This window comes from Rhea americana, unplaced genomic scaffold (assembly GCF_003343005.1).
Source record: "Rhea americana isolate MKP2758 unplaced genomic scaffold, rheAme1 scaffold_10, whole genome shotgun sequence".
Classification (NCBI taxonomy): domain Eukaryota; kingdom Metazoa; phylum Chordata; class Aves; order Rheiformes; family Rheidae; genus Rhea; species Rhea americana.
In genome coordinates, this window is record NW_028185039.1 from 6,263,497 (window position 1) to 6,282,782 (window position 19,286).

At 41.3% G+C, this 19,286-nt stretch overlaps 1 protein-coding gene across 5 annotated transcripts in view; it reads right to left on the reverse strand.

Moving 5' to 3' along the window:
• Positions 1 to 2,746: 2,746 nt before the first annotated feature.
• Positions 2,747 to 19,286, reverse strand: part of NDE1 (nudE neurodevelopment protein 1) — a 17,444-nt gene continuing 904 nt past the window's right edge. The window contains exons 1-10 of one of the 5 annotated variants that reach the window (XM_085302614.1): positions 19,265 to 19,286; positions 18,694 to 18,772; positions 14,167 to 14,294; positions 12,938 to 13,091; positions 9,142 to 9,290; positions 8,706 to 8,842; positions 7,522 to 7,701; positions 6,339 to 6,430; positions 5,211 to 5,347; positions 3,893 to 4,065 (exon numbers count right to left, since the gene is read on the reverse strand). In XM_085302614.1, the coding sequence (XP_085158740.1) occupies positions 3,972 to 4,065; positions 5,211 to 5,347; positions 6,339 to 6,430; positions 7,522 to 7,701; positions 8,706 to 8,842; positions 9,142 to 9,290; positions 12,938 to 13,091; positions 14,167 to 14,252 (1,029 nt within the window). In that variant the 5' untranslated portion in view covers positions 14,253 to 14,294; positions 18,694 to 18,772; positions 19,265 to 19,286 and the 3' untranslated portion in view covers positions 3,893 to 3,971. Of the gene's footprint in view, positions 4,066 to 5,210; positions 5,348 to 6,338; positions 6,431 to 7,521; positions 7,702 to 8,705; positions 8,843 to 9,141; positions 9,291 to 12,937; positions 13,092 to 14,166; positions 14,295 to 18,693; positions 18,831 to 19,264 lie in introns of those variants that run through there. The other 4 variants (XM_085302654.1, XM_085302644.1, XM_085302624.1 and 1 more) reach the window with 4 other exon arrangements.

Sequence of the window (19,286 nt, forward strand, 5' to 3'; positions counted from 1 at the left end):
GTCAACTGTTACAGTTTTATATGCACCATGGATGTGCTTACACACTAATAAAAGGCTATAAAAAATCCTCGAGTTTTCTTTTGTGCAGGTATCACTGGGGTACAGGAGAGCATGCTGGAAGTGAATGGGAGATGCAGTGGAGCTTCTTTACAACTCAATTATCTTCTACAGAAGGTGAACTGTAGTCACCAGAGTGAAAAAATTATTTTTCTTAAGCAATGGATTGTGAAGAAATTAAGAAAAAACATGTTCACTGAGCTGAACATAAAGTGATATGAAGCACTTTGGATAGGTTTGCCTACCTCACAGACACACAGTGCTATCTGAGGTATCCTAAGGTGTAGCCAAAGGCTGGCAAACATGATGCAGGACCTGCAAGAGACCTGCGCTCTTCTGGTGCAGCAGTCAGAAAGCAGAAAAGCCTTAACAGCCTACACTTAGGCAATTTAGCCTACCCTTAAAGTCTGTATCTTAGGGATCGTTCTAACTCAAGCCTCTAAGGCACAGTGGAAACAATTAAAAGCAACAATCCACACTGAATGCAGTGATCCAAGCCAAGCTATTCTGTGTTAAGAGATCAGCACATTGATATTTTTGTTTTTGGAGCACTCCAGCAGGACTGCAGTCCATTCCCAGGAACTATCAAGACCTACTAAGATTCTGGCAGCTCTAACACTTCTAGACAGCAGCTAACTCTGTGGTCACACAGGGGCAGCAGAGAACCATATAGAGCAAAGCCAGGTGTCGAGCTACTGTGAACTGAGCAACTTACTAAAGCTATTCAATTTGCTGTAGTGAGTGCTTACTAAATATCGTAGATTGTAATGCAAGTGAACTTTAAGCAGTATAACTATGGGGAGACTAAACCATACTGAAGCATTCACCTTGACAGCCAACATGATCACCTGCTAAATCTAAATATTGTCCCCATAGGGAATGTGTCCAAAGACAATGACCTGGAACTTCACAGCAGGCACCACTTAGCCAGCAGAATCAGACCGCAAGGAATTCTATCTGCTCATAAAAGAGCATAGAAAGAGTTTAAATAAGAATACACTGAAAGCCATTAAGTTGACAATCTGCAGAGGAGGGGCATTAGGAGTTACCAGAAGACCACACTTATTTGAGTTCATTGCTTGATCACCCACACAGCCCAGCTCTGTAAACACACTCAAGAGCTAGCTGTTAAGTGTACAGCTGGTGAGCCTGTATGCATGGAAATGAGATCGAGAAAGTCAGATTTCATGCAGAATGGTCTTAAACACTAGTGTTTGAAGCAGAACCAGCAAATTGAACACGGAGCCCTTCCAACAGGATTTCATCTGAAAGATTCACATGCATGCATATAGCAGTAGAGATTGGTCCAATGGTTACAGCAGTGCCCTAGCACTTGAGAAACTCAGGCTCCAGTCCCAGTTCTGCAGAGCTTGACAGAATAAGGAATCTGAGTGTGTTTCATTAATAGAACTACTATGGAAAGCATCTTTTTGCAAAAGTGGTCTGGCTGAAGTTCTTGAATCACAATCACAGAAGGGTTGAGGTTGGAAGGACCTCTGGAGATCATCTAGTCCAACTCCCCCACGCAAGCAGGGTCACCTAGAGCATGTTTCCAAGGATTGCATCTAGACAGTTTTTGAGTATCTCCAAGGATGGAGACTCTACAACCTCTCTGGGTAACCTGTTCTGGTGCTCTGTCCCTCTCACAGTAAACAAGCTTTTTCTCATGTTCAGATGAAATTTCTTTTGTTTCAGTTTATGCCTGCTGCGTCTCATCCTATCACTGGGCACTACTGAAAAGAGTCTGGCTCAATCCTCTTTACAACTTCCCTTCAGGTATCTATATGCAATGATAAGATCCCCCTCCTGCCCCACCTTCTCTTCTCAGGCTGAAGAGTCCCAGCTCTCTCAGCCTTTCCTCATAAGAGAGATGCTCTAGTCCCTTAACCATCTTAGGAGCCCTAAAGTAGTCACTAGTAGTCCTCTCCCCAAAAATGTCCTGCTACAGCAGGGGACTATTTTGGACTAAATCCTTTTGAAAATTATCAATGGCATATTAGCCCATAGTCTAGCTGGATATATCTGTAGTCACATTAATAACATCTCCAATACACTAATAGCATATATATATATATATATAGTGTATCTACATATAATATCTGTAGTAGTCACTTTAAATTGCAAACTGGGGTTCTAGCAGGACTCAACTCTCTACCTTATCTCAGTGCTGACTCTCAATCTTGCTGTAAGCCAGCTTTCACACCAAGCAGGCAAATTCTGGCAATATCACGGGGAAAATGCAGCTCATCCTGAGCCATCCTTCCAGGCTACACAGTGTACTGAATTGGAGTCCATGTGTAAGCACGAATGACAATGCAGCTCATGCGCTTCAGTTCCTCATGGATAAGTGTCAATTCCCTATGTGAGATGAGAGGATAAAGTCATGTTAAAACAGATTACAGTATCCTGATCCAGAGTTCCAGATTTCAAGAATCCATAATGCCAATACTATGCAGTACTTAAGTCCCAGGGGTATCTTTAGCTAGGACATCATTTACATTCCTCAGGGTAGGAAGCCATAAGAGCAAGAATAATGTGGAAAGATCTTTGCATGTTGATTCAGCAAACAAGGTCTCTTCAGGCTTCATTGATGAGAAACAGCCAAGATACTGTGACAGATATCTGTGCATACATCACAATGACAACTTGGGGAAAAAAAACAAAAAAAAAATCAAAATGAACCAACAACTAGCATTCAAAATAAGTTTTATTCTGCTTCCCAGGTAAGCCAACTTTGTAGATGGCATGAAGAATGGGAGTGATCTGTGGTTATTTCCTATTCCAGAGAAACAGATGCATCAGTGTCTATTTTCACAACATTTTCTTAAAAAAAAAATTGTGTTCTTTTGTCACGTAAACACTCCCTCAAAACAAAAAGATGTTTGGCCATGATTATTGCAAGTACCAGCTTCTGTAATATGTGTTAATACTGTGAGTGAACCCACTCCATTTAGAAGAAAAAAAATGCAGTACTCTTCAGTAGGGAAGAACTCTAATTTAAAAATAACTCAGCATTCTGATACTCTTGGACAGCAGAAAGGACTTTTCGGATTAAAAAGCCATTTTGAAGTTAGTAACAGCTGAAAGTACATATTAATAAAGAAAAAACAAAACTAAAAAGCCTCTCAAATAACCAAGGCACATTAACAAAGGGAGGCCTGGAAGCAATATAACCCATGTATTAAAACGTCAGAACTAGCAAGTTAATCAAGTATCTTGCTTCCTACAACAGCCAGGCTAAGCCAGTGCAGTTTCCTACTTTGCTGTATTCTTGAGATCTCCGAAGTACTTCAAGCATTATACAATCCTCATCTTTAACCGCGACCTATTCTTAACGGCAAATCATTGCTTACAAAACCATCTTATCGCTCTAGAGGCAGGAATTTGTGTTGCAGGATTCTGATAAACATCCTGCACAGAGCTGAGCAACTTCCCTACAGAAATACTTCAGGCTCCATCTAAAAGAACCTCCTCTAGTCTGGGTGACTGAGATGTACCACCCAGGCCAGAAAGCCAGCACAACTAGGATTCAAGCTAGAACACTATGGTGCTGTATTAAAACCAGAAGTAAAAGCCTGAGGAGCTGCACAGGGAATACTGCCTCTGCCATAGGTAGAGGGGCACTGGCTTTTGACAGTGTCAAAGTGACTTTCAAGGAGCTATTTACAGCAATTTACATAGGGAGCAATTTTAAGTATTGTGCTGGCAGGTAGCACTGCTTTATTATGCTAGTCACACAGCTCAGCTGACAGACTACAGTGGGCAAGACCACAGGAAACCACTGCCAATGGCAGCTTCTTGTTCAGTTCTCACCTATCCTTACGCTGATACCTGGTTGCTCGTTAGTATTCTCTTTAAAATTAAAGTTTGAAATACATATATATAATTTCCTTTCCCAAAGCCAGCCAGTCGTTTCAGAGCAGCATCTTGACAACACCTTGTGAGGGAAGACCCATTGACCCTGGAATATTTGAAGGCCGTGTTCCAAACTCCAGGCGTTTCACTAACCTGCAAATACAAAACAGAGCAATTGGTGCATTTGCTGTTCAGTTTTACCACCTTTATCAGAGTAACTGGTCACTTCCAAAGAACATCACTCAGCATGAGAAATCAACAGACAGAAGAATATCATTTTAACAATAAATGAACCTGTTACTTAACTGGTCGAGTTTCCACTGTAAAACAGAGTTCCATTTCCCTCAGAGTAGTGAGAAGTGGGTTTTTTTGTTTGTTTGTTTGTGGGTGTTTTTTTTTTTTTTTTTTGAATAGGTGTTGGAACTTCAGTTCTAGCATTACAACAGCAGAAGTGTTAATCAGCTGTAAGAATATGCAAATGCATGGCCCTGGAGACTTTATTGCAGGAGTTTTTATGAGGTTCCTCCCCAGGTTGGAATAACAAGATGGAATATTCCTTCCACAGGACGATTCCGGATGCTGAGCTAACAGGACAAACCAGTATCGCAGAAGCAAGGGTCAGGCTGATTAAATTAATCTGGAATGAACTCTATTATAGGTGCTTAATTAACTGAGAATCTAAAGAACATGCAATACAGGACTGGCATATTTAAGCAGACATTGAACTGCAATTTGTAATATCCTTGTTGATATTTCCTCACTTGTTAAAATATAACCAATTCAAGTCTCCAGACAAATTTCTAAGTTGAATCAGATAACTTCTTGGTCATCTGCTCTCTGGGAAAGCATCTTAATGACTGTAAGACATCTGGATTGGACTGATTCCGTTATTTGCTTTCTTCAGTTCTCCCATAAAAAAGAATCTAAATTGTGATAAGGGAAGTCTTCACATGCCATAATGTTCCTGAAACATCACTTGCACAAGAACATAAAGCATAAAACAGCCAGTAAATAGCTCAGTTGTGCCCTCCCCCATATAAACGCTGGCTTTATTATAAAATAAATTACATTTGCTTTGAATTAGCATTTTTCAAAGCTTGCTGCCAGCTCATCTTTGAATTTTACCAGCTAGTGCCTACAAATTTGAAATTGATACGAAACATTCAAATCAAAATCTTGAATAACTAAATTTCAGACCTTTTGAAAACAAAGCTTTAGTAAAACTATGATTTAATACTAAAAAGAACAGTACCAGCCACAGAGTTCTCACTAAGAAGCAACAGCAGATCAGCACTAACCCTGTATCACACAGAGCCTGGTGAGGACTCAGGCGCGTTTCAAGGACATCTCTGTTCATGTACATGGACACTGTGGTTCTGTTTGGGGACTGGTCATACACAAAGTTTCTGCAAGATGCAAGTTTGGACTCCAAAGCCTAAAGCAAACACAGATGATGCAAGTGTCAGATAGCATCCTTCTCCCTCACAAGACACCAACGCCATCTATGACATTGTTTTTGTTAGACAAGCTGTTTAGTAGAGGAACCTCACCAATTTCTGACCCCAGTTCCTCACATATTCTGTTTTTTAAGGGAATGAAGCCAGTCATCTCAAGCATCCCATTGAAACTGAATCTGTTCCTGTAAGGGATGTTAAGGAGTAAATGCTGATGTTCATCAGGAACAACACAAATGCCTCAGTTTCCTCAGGGAGATTTTGACACCTTTCTTACAGGTATTTTCTAGAAAACTGAATGTTTGAGCTTTCTGTTTCCCTGGCCAGACATGTATTAAGTTGTAAGTATTAGCTAGTATCTGATGGAACTGAGCCACAGATGCTCTGTTCTCCACTGCATGCTCCCATCCTAAATCACTCCAGTTTTGCTGCTGGGTTATCTTTCAGTTGCATCAGTTCTGTAGTTCAGCCCACCAAAGAGTTACACAAATGCTTGGGCCAAAAAAAGCACTGGGGCATGGAGGAGAAGACAGAAGGAAGATATGGATAACTGAGTGACACCACAGCCTAGCATGGCATTAGGCCCTGCTCAAAACACTACTGGGCAGGCTGCTTTCTTCTCTGCCCTTTACAGGAGCATATGAATGCCCTCTATGGGAGCAGGTCCCCTCCCATTTATTCTCACCATTTTGTTCTTCCTTCACACGCTCTTTCAAGGACTTGGAGAGGAAGAAAGGCTAGGACTCTGCATGGGATTAAGATCTCAAAAACCCAGAACTTGGACCCATCTTTATTTGGGGGTGATTAGAAACACGTAAAGTTCAGGTCAAATCTGAAGGCTTACTTGGCCGATGTAGGGGCTGAGCTACTGTTTCCAGTCTCCCTTGAGCAACAGCGCAGACAGTCAGCTCTAGCTGCTGTCTCATCCAGCTCTACCTTTCCCAGGACACTGGCTAACAGCTAATCACTCACCCCCACTTTCCGCAGCAAGTCTCCCACGATGTTAAGTGCAGATATTCTTGCAGCAGGTGTGAGAGGGGTTGCACTGTAACTGTCCTCAAAACCTGCACGGTAGGTTAAAGAATGACACATTACCCACTACGAAAAAAGCTTTGACACTGAAGGTCAGAAGACAGCCTGACATACAGGGCAGAGGAAACACTGTATCTTCACCTTTTTCCATCCGACCTTCAGATCTTCCACATCCATTAAGAGCATGAAACTCTGCCTCACTGATACAGCTCAAGTTACACTGTCCTAAGCTCAAGTCTCCAGATATGCTGTGGCTTAGGTTTCTAGAGATGTGTGCTAGCAGCCCACCCTTCTTCTCTGTTGCTGCAGTGAGACCAGAGACATGTTCTCAGAAGAGGCTTTCATCTCATTTTTCTAGAATTTCTGAATCCTCTCCCTTTTACAGAAGCATGAGTAAGTGAAATATAATTTGAGGTTTCTAAATCCATGAGTATCTAAACCCACAATCAGATGTTGTTAGCAGTTAGATCTGTAATATCAAATCATCATTGTATGACAGCGCAAGCAACTCCCCTCATTTGCTCTCCCTGTACATGTAAGCACAGCTACTGAATCCTTCTAGAGTCAAATTTCTGGCTTTTTAGGTAAGGAGAATATAGAGAGCTAGTGTTGGAAGTATGGAATGTTTAAGCAATTCATGCTCATAAAAAGATAAGTAACTGATACTATTAGCATAAAAGCCGAGATAAAGCAACTTAGCACAGACAGCTAATGTGACTTATCCTGCTGTTTCAGAGTTAAAAAAAAAAAAAAAAAAAGTTTCTTCCAAAGACTACCTACTCCATTGAGAAGCCAGTTCACAACAGAAGTGTGGCATCAAAGATCACACTGAAGTTTTAAAAATTCTTCTCCTAAATTAGTACCACATCTCTGGAACAGTTATGAAGTGATAGTAAAATTCCAACAGTTCATCTTGTCCCTCACAATAATTATCACTAGACAGTTCACATCAGTGAAAATTAATGGCCTACAAATAAACACTAAAATCACAGTCTGCAAATACTGAGACCACGGTGACTGAAGCACCCATCTCAGCACCCTTTTTCTCCCTCTTCCTGCAGCAAGAAAGCGTGGTAAGAACAAGTGCATCGAATATTATTTCTGTGTTGGTCCTATCAGTCACCTCTTCTAAATGTTGCAGGGGTGGATACGTTCACATTGGGTGCCCGGTGCATTGAAGGGGTTGAAGGCACAGATAAGGATGCTTGCACTGCCGTATCTGTTCTTTCTGTTTCCACAGTAGTTCGCATTGGTGTTTTGGGTTTCTCCTGTTTCTGCTGCACCGCAAGCTCTTGTCGTAGATCTAAGAAGCAACACAAAGCCGTTGGAATACATGAATGGCAAGATAAATGCAAGTGAAAAAGTTTGTTTTACTCAAAAGATTACATCATCTCCATAAGGGGAATAAAGTCATTCATCTCTCTAAAGATTACTCCAGGCATACGCTCAAAACCTGGGTGATCGCTAAAGGCTTTGCTGGGACTTTGGCACAAGATGTTTTTGTAGTATTAATTCAGTTACTATCATCTGGTTGTAAGTTCTGTATCCTTTCAAAAGGTTTCCTTTAGGCAGGAAATCACCTTCCTGCCAAATGTTACAGAACGTGCAAAGGCATATCAGGACAGAGGCTTTGCAAAGTGGTACATATTGGTTATGTCCCAGTTCCCTGCCAGGTTGACACCCAGGCAATTTATCTGTTGCACCCTTTTCCCTTCCATGCTGGTTTCCACATCTTGAGCAGAGGCCAGAAGGGAGCTGTGCCATTATCAAGCCAAGGGTTGGAGCAATCATGTCCCACTGCTTGGCTGTAACTTAGGGAAACTGCCCAAGGTCACAGTCTGAGCAGAGCTGAAAATGTATCAGGAAGCTAGCATGTGAAGCTATTCAAAGACAACTAGAAATCAGTCACAGTCCTCCCATTTCACTGCCCGTTAGTGTCTCATTGACTTCATTTCTCACAGGCCAAGAAACAGAAGTTAGTTATTAACATTGTTCTTGGCAGGTTACAAGAAGCCAGACCAGCACATGTACCAGTTTGGCTGGCTCTTCTTGACCCCTTAAGGCCCTGAGGCATTGTCACAGATCAGACAACTGAAAGGCTTTTGCTCCTGTGAACTGCTCTGGAATGAGGTCAGAAGTTCAGAGTGGGATGGACAGCCCTGAAGTTTCCTGGTTTGCTTCCACACTGCAGTTGGTAGGTGTAGAAGAGGAAAACTTAAAAGACAAGCTCCAAAATGCATTGGGAGGCCTGGACAGCAACAAGTTTGAAAGGGGAGAAAGTGAGAGATGAGTAATCCACTGTCTAACCTCTAGCTTCATCTTTCAGGCGCTGCACAGACTCCAGAAGATTCTCTTTCTCATCCAATTCACTCTCCAGAAACGCGTTTCTTTCAATAGCCTGGTTTAAACGCTGTTCAAAATCCTCCAAAGACATTATAGTGGCTCTGAAAGAGAGCGTACAAGGTGTTGCTACTAGATCCTTTAAGCACACACAAGAAGCACCTGTCCTGCAGAAAAAGCAGGATCTGCTTTTTATTTTTGCTTGTAAGATATGAAAGGCAAGTAGAGGTGCTGGGGTGAGGGGGAGTCACATTTCCCATGTGCCACAAACATCATCATTAAAATCATCACCCAGACTGGTTCGTTCAAAGTGACAATGCTAATGAGCACCACAAGCAACTCAGTGCCACCCTGCTCACAAGAGGGGACAGTACCGAAAAAGAAAAGACAGAAGATGGATCACCTTTTTGCTCTTTCCAAGTCATCGTTGGCTTGCTCAAGTTCTCGAATATATTTCTGAAGTTGATCTTTAATAGCTTTTGTCTGTGCCAGGTCATCTTCCAGTGCAGAGATTTGCCTGTACCCTTCTGAACGCTGCATTTCAATCTTTTCCTAACCAAAGGCAAATCAAACAGCATATCAGGGACTAAGCAATGCATGTGCTCTCCTTTCTTTGGCATTGACTCAGCCTCCTTAAAGACAGAGAGGGATCCTGTAAGATCTTAAACATTTTACTATTTATAAGGTAATGTTTCTCAATAAAGCCAATTGCTTCTGGACTGCCAGTAGGCAAGATCTCTTCTTGTCACTCCTTATCTCCACAAAATGGTGCTGGGGAGTAGTTCCCAACCTTCATAGCACAAGGCTGTTCCCTGCTCTCCCAGACAGTCTTCCCTTGTGCTCCACCATCTCTCCTCTACTCATGAAACTGCAAGAAACATCTGCTGCATGCAGACAGCTTTCAGCCTTTCTCCAAGGGAAAGACTTAAGTAGCAGTAGCTGTTTTGTTCACATATGCAATTCCTAACTCAAAGGCAAAATGAAGGGAAGAGCACGCCCAGGTCCTACCCCGCACAAGTAGCTTGCAACAGACACAGAGCTCTAGAGCTCCCACATCACCGTGCAATCTGGGTAGAAAGGAATAAAAAAGGAGGCAATTGGATAGGCAAATCCTACCCTGCTGCCGAAAGGTGCAGACGACACTCACAGTAAAAGGGCCCAACAACCAGCATCCTATTTTACAGGAAATACCCAACAGTGCCACAGAGAATTTACAGGACTCATCAGGCAAGTGGCTGGCTAGAACAGTATTGCCTACCAAAGGCTGTAAGCCTGCCACCTCCCCCATGATCCACTTCTCTAATAGCAAGAACATCCACTGATTTCCTGGGGCAAAGCAAACCTGTGTGCATCCCTGAACAAGATCCAGTGCCATTTCTGAGCCCTGAGGACTCTAGCAATGCACAGAACAGGATGTGAATGAATGAAGCCACTTAATTTCAAGTGCAAGACAAAGTCAAGTAGCACTTAGGAGCCCAAATGACAAGAGAGGAGAGGGAAAAAAAATGCCACCAGAGCCTGTTACATATTCCTATGGAGCCTGCAAAAGTCTTCACCACCCTGTGGCTTTATTAGCCCAAAACAGGTTCAGAGCTCTACATCCTAAAATACTTCAGATGTAATTACGTAACATAATTGGGACACTATTTTAAAACCACCTCTGTCTCCCTTTACAGCATGTACACAAGGGTACCTTTGTGAGAGGCACCTAGAGGAAGGAAGGCTTAGCTTCTCCATTCAACATGATCTCTCTCCTTCTGATGCCTCCATATGCAGTTAGCTCTGCATCATGTGAAAAGCCTCACAGCACATCATCTGCTGCAACACTTTATCCATACCACCTCAATATCAGATCACTTCAACATGTCAGAGACTTTTTTTTGAAGCTCCCAGACTGCTGTATATCTAGCATTCCTAAAGTGCTTCTCAGTCCAGCCTGCAAGTACAATACACTTGAAGTCACTGAAAACAAATCCATGCACAGGAATTTGAAAACCAGGGCGTAGAGTCTGGCATGACTAATAATTTAAAGAGAGCTGTTTTAGCACATGTAATGCAGAGACAAGGAGGAGGGAAAGATACTCATTCTGAATTAAGAAATTCCTACTTGATTACAGCATGGTGACACATTGCCATGATTCCTTTTTTCTAAAGCACAGGTACATGATGAATTTAAGCACCTTAAGCTCTAAGAGATTGATTACTTTCAGCTGCTTTTCAAAACTCAGTAAATAAACCCACCAAAGCATTTTTTCCATTTAAAGTAGTGTGAACTCTGTGGTTTTTGAGGGAGTAAGTGCACACAACAAGGTAGTAAGTTCAAAGCAACAAGCTGTGTGGGCCTGGCAAGCTCCAGCAGTACTGACCTAGATATAGTCACCAGTCTTTGACGGGCTCAGTTAGCGCTGCTGCTCAACAGTTTCGTAAGTTTTAACATTTTGCTCTTGAATTGATTCAGATAAAAAAAACAGAAGATTTGAGTCTTTTGTTTTTAGTCAATTGTAATAAACTGTCAGCTGATCTGACCATCAATAGAGTCTCTGTTCCTTCACTGCAGGCTGTTACTGCAGTTTTCAGGCTGCATGAATAACCAATTGTTAAAGGGTCTGTTTCAAGCAGACTATGTTTTTATAAACTTATCTACTGTGAAGAATAATTAAAGTTTTTAAAGTATGTTTACTCTCTACTTCTTGAAGTTTTATGTAAATTCCTATTTCATTCCCAACTGTTGCAGTAAGATTTCTCATGGAGTGTACTATGAACAAGCAAACAGTCCATCTTCTCCCTAAAATGGGAAGTAAATGGACTGGAGGATTTATTTTTGTTGAACTACTATGTCTTCTCCCCAAACCCATCAGCTTCCACAGGTATATGTGGCTACACGGAATGTAATAGACAACCACTCCACACAACATGCAAAATATTAATATTGTAAAGGCATTGATACAAGAATAAAGACCAGCCCAAAGTAACAAATACAATGAAGCAAGGTGCAGAGCTGTTGCTATCAGCATGAAAATAAATAAATAAATCACTAAGTTGGGGGGGGGGGGCAAGGGGAAGGAGGGGAAACAGGACATCTGCCTAGAACGAAGAGTAATTCCTTAGGACAGTAATCTGAGCAATAGTCATCAAATATAGCTCATTAGACAAAAAAAACGTAGCTGTGGGTTAATCACTTACACATGCATCTTCACTCCCATTAGCTCACTATTGCATCCAACTGACTAGAAGAAGCATAATTCAACTCATCTCTGCTTCCACAGATACCAACCCTGCCCTGTAAAGTACATGGTGGTGTTTCTTGAGTCACTGTATCTCACTTATGAGTGAAATGCCAACAAGATTAGACTTTTCAAAAGGCCTGCCAACTTCAGTGACAATTTTTCTTCAAGTTTAAGGAAGCTAATAGTATTTCCTAAGCCTGTCAGCTAGTTCGGGGGAGAACACTACCCATAAATGCATCTTCAGTGAGACTGAAATGAGGTAGGGTCATTTCTCTCCACATTCTGTCTAGCTTTATTACTACTTCTCAAGTCTCTGTGGTAAGAAGTTCCATCTCAATAAGCTCACGTCTCCTGTTTTATAGTTATGAAAATTAATTCTGGGTTTAATCACTTAATCTGTTTTTTTATGTGGTAAAAAGGATTTAGCCTTCTCACACTTGGTTTGCCCTCTGTGAAATAAAGAACCAGCTGAAAAGCATTAATGGGTACCATGGTTCTCAGTTCTGGGTGTTACCTACCAGTTGCTGCTTCCTAGCTTTTCTAGACTATACTAGATAATTACACACAACTATGTAAAAAGGTTTTAAAACAACTAAATTTTTTGTGTGTAATGCAACACCACAGCTGCAATGGTTGCATTTTGATTGTCCACATTATTATCTGGGTCTGCACAATGCAAACAGCAAGAAAGCCATGAACAAAAGCACTAAGTAGATGGAAGAAGAAACAGAACAGCAGCACTGGTAGGTTCACACGTGGTCTCCACTTCCTGCAACAGGGGTTCTGCATTAACTCAAGTATTTAATCACTCTCACAGTGGACAACAGATAGACATTTCTTTATTTTTCGTGACTTTTCAGTTTCCTGTTTGATTTTTTTGAAGCTCCCTGTCCACAAGGCAAGATTGATCTGCACAGTCTCACTCATCTTCACACTTAGGATGTGGACACTACACACATCATCCGTTCTTACCTTAACTGACTCCAGCTCCATTCGCAGATGATTGTTTTCTGACAGAAGGTCTCTGTTTCTGGACTCTGTTTGTTGGAGCTGAGCCTCTAGTTCAGCTTCGTACTCTCGACTCCCCTCCTGAAACTCACGCAGTTCCTCCTGTGTATTCTCAGCACTAAAGAGTAATTCCAGCAACAGAACTTATCACAAAAAAACAAGATAACCTCTCTTGTATACTTTAGGGAAAAAACAAAACAAAAAAAGATATACATACTGCTCTTTAACATAGAAGACTCTCTGCTCCTCTCTCAACACACATATTCAAAAGCAAAAGAGGACTGTCAGCAAATGCTTCCCCTTAAGCACAGAAAGCCACCCTATAACAAGTTGTTAAAGAAGTCAACCTTCTCCCGTGACCACTCCTCTCAAAAATCCTCCAAAATCCATCTTTATGTTAACAGTGTTCAAGACACATGGAACATCTTACGCCTGTACACAGTCTACCCTCTATCTGCATATTTAACCTACTAAACTACTTAATTATTCATTGGGAAATATGAATGAAGACATTTTCTATTAGCAATAAAAAGAGAAGAAAAAGGAGAGAAAAAGGGAAAGTCTTTTTTTATATTTTAATCAAATAATTCTATTTAAAATCCTACAGCAATCAGAACAAGCACCACTGAAGGGTCTGAACACCTCATTTAAGAAAGGATCCACCAGTTCAGCATCAGACAAATCTGAAATTTTTCCGGATCTACTGCATTTAAAGTGACATATTGAGCTAAAAGGAAGGATAAAACTTACTACATCTTAGCCAGGGCTCTTCATCCATCTAGGTGCTGCCTAACGATCCTGGATCCATAGGTATACATTAAGGTTGAATAGTAGCATCTCTCTTTCTATGATGGCCTATCCACCCCCAACAAGGTTCTGCAATGCATTTACCCAGGCCACCCACAGATTGCAGTCAAAAAGCACAATTTCAGCATATACTCTTCTACTCAAATCAGAGCAGGGATCAAAAACAGCAGCGCCACAGCAGCAAGACCCACTGTTCAAATGAATACAGAGGGCTCTGGGCTAGTGTAGTTAATGCAGAAGCTTGTGCCACTGCATTGCTATTGCTACCACTCAAGATACCTCAGCTATCTTGAATTTCTCTCCCCACGTGCTGCTATCTACGTCTGTGCATGCAGCGCATATATATCCTACTGAACAACTTAAAAGGAATGAAGTCATTGACTTACCACTGCTTATACTTCATAGCTAGTTCCTTCCAGTATCTAGATTCCTCTTCCACTGAGCTGAAGCGATGTCCTTCTGAGTCTTCCATGGTGAGCCCCGAGCTAAAGTCACAACTCTTTCATTTTCCCCCCTGAAAATTAAAGGATCAAATGTAAGAGCTAATGTTTTGTAGCAAACTACCTCAGTGCAGAGTGGTGCACCTTTCCTTGCAGGAAGTCACTAGATGCCTGGAGATCAAATTAAAAACCAGGTTTGATATGCCTGTCAGATATGCCATGAAAAGTGTAGGAGTAGCAGTATCTACCTACAGTATCTACCTGTAGTATCTAAGCACACAGCACAGAACATCAAACTTCCTGCATTAGCCACAGCTGTGCGGATTCATGCAGAACACAGCTGAAAAAAAGATGTATCAGAAGAGACACACCTTCAGCTCCAGATTGTGCAATTAAATTTGATTTCAACAACCCTAAAGATGCTTACCCTGAAATTAAAGAGAACCTTCAGAGAGACATGGAAGAAGTAGTCAAGAAACTAATTTCCCATGTTAAGATTTCCAAGAGCTCTTAAGTTATTTGTGGACATAATTGGACAGGTGAAATTTCTTGCAGAGTCAAGGCAAATAATACTACCTGACTTTAAACCTGAAACATCACGATCTGTATATGGCTGAGAGCTATGGGAGAAAGGAACTCCGTAAGTTCCCAGGGAAGAGAAGATAACATATCCATAGAAGTTTTACTGCTTCATCATGGGATATCACCTGGTTGGAGTAGATATGCAGACAGGCACCAGCAACTTAGTGTACAACTCTGGCTTTCTAGCTATCCTTGTGCCAGCATAAATCCAGCCATAAAATACAATCCCAGACAGCAACAACACATAGGAGAGTCACATGGAAATCAAGAGCCTTAAGTTGGTTACTCCTACTTGAAGACTAAGTACCTAGAGATTACAATTAAACAAACGCCTTGGGCTGATGCCATGGGCTTGATGCACTCTAATAAAATGATATTTGTTAGTGGCATGTTTATATGAGTTAGTGTTGACAATGGAGAAATACCAGGCTTAATGCTCTGGATAATCTGCCCTGTGCAACCCTGGGCGAGGAAACAATTCGACACGGACATTACCAATTTAATAGAAATCTCAATAGATCAAGCACAGTAAATAAACGTAGTGTCAAATACATCATTACAGTGGCAGTTTTCAGAAGCCTAAATTATAAGACTCTTAAGGATTGAGGAAAGACAGTCCAACTGCCAAGTCTCAGCTCTAGATCTACAAAAATGAAGCAAACTGAGCAACACAGTCCCCAGGACAATCCTAATAGGGTAAAGAAAAAACATAGTCAAAGCCTTCAGACACCCTTTAGATATTAGTCCTGCCTTCTACTTCTCTTATTTTGAATATCCAGGAAATGCTGGAGTAGACCTTCTGAACAGCATATCATAGCTAAAGAAAATGTACATCTGTACACACTACACAATGAACGAAAATGATTCATAACCTGTGCTCACACTTTCCTCTCCTGAAAACCTCCTGGTTTAAACACTATTAACAGCATCCATCTGGCAACTCTTCTAAAGCAAACATAAGAAATTCTTACCTCTATGAGGACAATAGTATCAAGCAACCCAAAGAGCTCCAGGCATCTAAAGTCCAATCTTGAAAAACCCAAGCAATGCTGCAAAGCACAAGTGATTTTTCACAGCCTAGGTGACTTTCAGGATGTAAACCAGCCAAGAGTAAGCAGCTGTCACAGTTAAGTGGGCTGCAACTACACACCTATAGGACTGTGCCCAGTCTCCTTGATACACAGGATCAGTTACACACTTATGAAAATTATACTCTTATTTAATGGGGAGCTGGAAGGGTAAAGGAAAAGTGATTACAGTTTAGATTTATAATTCAGTTTCTTGACACAAAACATTGATTAGACAAAGCTACATCTCTTTTTCTCATAGCAGATAAAATCACTGCATTTGACACATTGATATGCTTCCAATAAGAAGTCCCAAGGCTGCTACTACCTGCATATTTTCAGAAACATATACTAGGAAAAAATGGGAGAAAAAAATGGAACAAGTAAGAAAGATTTTCCGAACGGTGCCCTTGCCAATTAAATACAAAGAGCAAGATCGAGCACAATTAACATTTCTAATATCAGAGCATTTACTACACATCTATTCTGTTATTTTTAAGCAAACTGAAAGTGCCTTTGATGTTAATAGACACATCTTATACTTAAGGCCCTGTGAACACATTCACTAATCCATGCAAAAAACTTGTGAGGAAGACAATTTTCTCTCCTTTATAGATGAGGGGCAGTAGGGAGAGTCAGATGCAAAGAAGTGACGCAGCTGCAGTAAGAAACCAAGAAGGACCAACTTCCATTACTGTGGGCAAACCACTCCAGAAAAAGCAAGCCAGAGTATCCCCAAGACAGTTACTTCTCACCACTTAGACAACAGGAAACTTCCGTATTTCTTCAAGAACAGAGATTCCACCCATGGTACACTCAGTTGTGTGACACAAATTAAAAGAGGCTTCAGAAGTCTCCAAAAGGGAACTCTTCTGGCTGATGCAGGCATTATAGTAGATGCCATCATATCTTGTTCAGAAAACCAACAGACATAATAAAAATGATGAAGAATTATATGACAACTTGCTCCTGAAAGTGCTCAAAAACTGTTTGGAATCAGAAGACCTGCAATTAAGAGGTACAGCTCCTGCTGGTATCCAAGGCTTGAATATGCTCATAGCTGGGTCTCACTTGTCCTTTCACACTGCTCTCTGAAAGGACTAAAGGGAGCTGATAGATCTACATTCTTTTAAGATTTTACAAGTTGTGTCCAAAGGGACATTTGCTAACTGCACTATTAAATTTAAAGGGGGCCTACAGAATCTTGATAACTTTCAAGAAAGCATAATGATGCTCTCCCTTTCCGCTGCTAAGGGTCTTTGAAAACATGAGATTAGAAGCCTACTCAAACCCATGCAGGGTGTTATCCATTAAAAATACACCTATTTCACAGTTACCAGTACTAAATAGTACTTATAACTTTAAACTAATTTTTAAACTGCGAATACACGGAAGAATGTGGACCTATATTTATTCCATAGGGATGGTACAATATGGCAGATTGTTTCACTACCGTTCCCACACCACAGGCACATGCTTTTTTGCCCACAACAATTAAGAAAGACCTATTAGGTTCCCTATACACCTGCACTACCGTCCTACTGCTTTCTACATAAGGGAGGACTAGTGAAACGAAGGGCACACAAACATGTCCACAGCTCACAAGGATTTTCAAACTAGCCAAAGATGCAAGATTAAAAATTGTAAAGAAAAACTTTAAGTTTTGGACAAAGTACTAAAGCTCATAAAATCAAAATCTCAAATTTTTGACATGCTAATAGAAATAGTAGGGCTTTGATTTTATTTTGTAATTTCCTACTGCTTTCACCACTTGACCTGTAGCTAGTTTGGAGCTAATATGCAAAATTACTGGAAAGTAATTAACAAAACCAATTATGAACTTTTCATTTTCTAGGAACAGTACAACGTAAGTGAGGGAATTGTGAAGGGAATTCTATTTTTTTTTAAATGGTGCTAAATGTGAAATTAAAAAAAAAAGAGAGAGAAAAAGAGAGAGAGAGAAATGAAAAAGAGAGAAAGCCAAAGTCTACAGCATGCACACCCTGGCTGCACCTTAATTGTTTTTGCACACATAAAAGCCAGAAAATACATTTGGCGAGACTTCCTGTGTGCAAGTAGTACAAGTGCTGGTTATAGACATTACAAAGTCTCTACATCATACAGGAAGTGGAAGTGTTCATGGGTGGGGAATGGACTTCTGCAACAAGAAAAACACCATCTACATATTTGCTCCAAGATACAATTTCATAGTAGAGACAGCAGAAAAGAATACGTAATGAAAAAAAGTTAAGAAAAAGTCACATGCATAACTGTACTGAAGGAATTTAAATTTAGGAATAAAAACACTGTAACCAGAGTTAAACTGTGATCAGGGTCCAAGTTCACCCAAATTCATAAGCTCATCAACTTAGACTATCTTTTAGCCTTAAAATAAAGGATGGAAAGCAATACTTTGCATATCAAAAACATTTTTTTTTAAGCAAAGGAACATTTTAACTTGGTGTACAACATTAGCGTACTGTTTTATCAGGGCCTGACTCAGAGCAATTCTTATTTTAATAAAATATTTAAAAAGATGTCAGGAAAATGATTTTAAGAGAAAAATACACTGCATTTGATGGTGCTGTTAGCCATGGCACAGAGGATGAAGTATTTACTGGATTTTTTTCCTAACTATTAAAAAAAACTCCTGAAAAGTAATTTCCCAATCTCATAAAAAAAGATTTATCTTCTTAAAATAGCTTCCTTGCAAGGGTCTTCCTGTCACATAAGGGTCTACTTTTTTCATTTAACCAGTACAAAAAGAGAATTACCACAAGAAAGAAAAGAAAGAGGCAATCAGAGAGAGTGCTAGGATTACTACCGATTTCTAACGCTGAGAAGCAGTTCTCTCCGCACGGGTCTTCTTCCTCAAAAAACGCTCATCTCAGCTTCCAGTCCAGCTGCAATATTTTTGAGTTTTGAGCGATTTTTACGGAAACTCTCCCAAGAGCTGTCTCCTGAAACGCCCGACCTTGATGCTTCTAGCTCTAACCCCAGAGGTCAAACGGCAGCAGCTCTTTGCGGCTTCCGACTCCATGGGCAGGACAAGCCCGAAGGGAACCGAGCCCGTGGGGACCGCTGCCACGCTCCCCTCGCCCCCCTCCGCGACAGCAACCCTAGGAGCGACTCCAGAAAGACAGACAGGCTTGCAGCAAGATGCGGGGCAAGCTGCGGGCGGCCGAAGGGAGGCAGGGTCCGCACAGCTGCCTGCCCGGCTTTGCCCCACTCGCGACCGCAAACGCGCAGGGAGCGAGAGGGACGGGGAAGGGTCTGCGCCCCCGCGGGAAGCCCCGCCACGTGGGAACCGCCCCCGCCGCCCTCACGAGGGGGGCAAGGAGACTTCCGAATAGAGCCCCCAAGCGCCAGGGGATGCGGCCAGCGCCCGAGCTCACCACCCGTGCAGGAAGCTCCGCG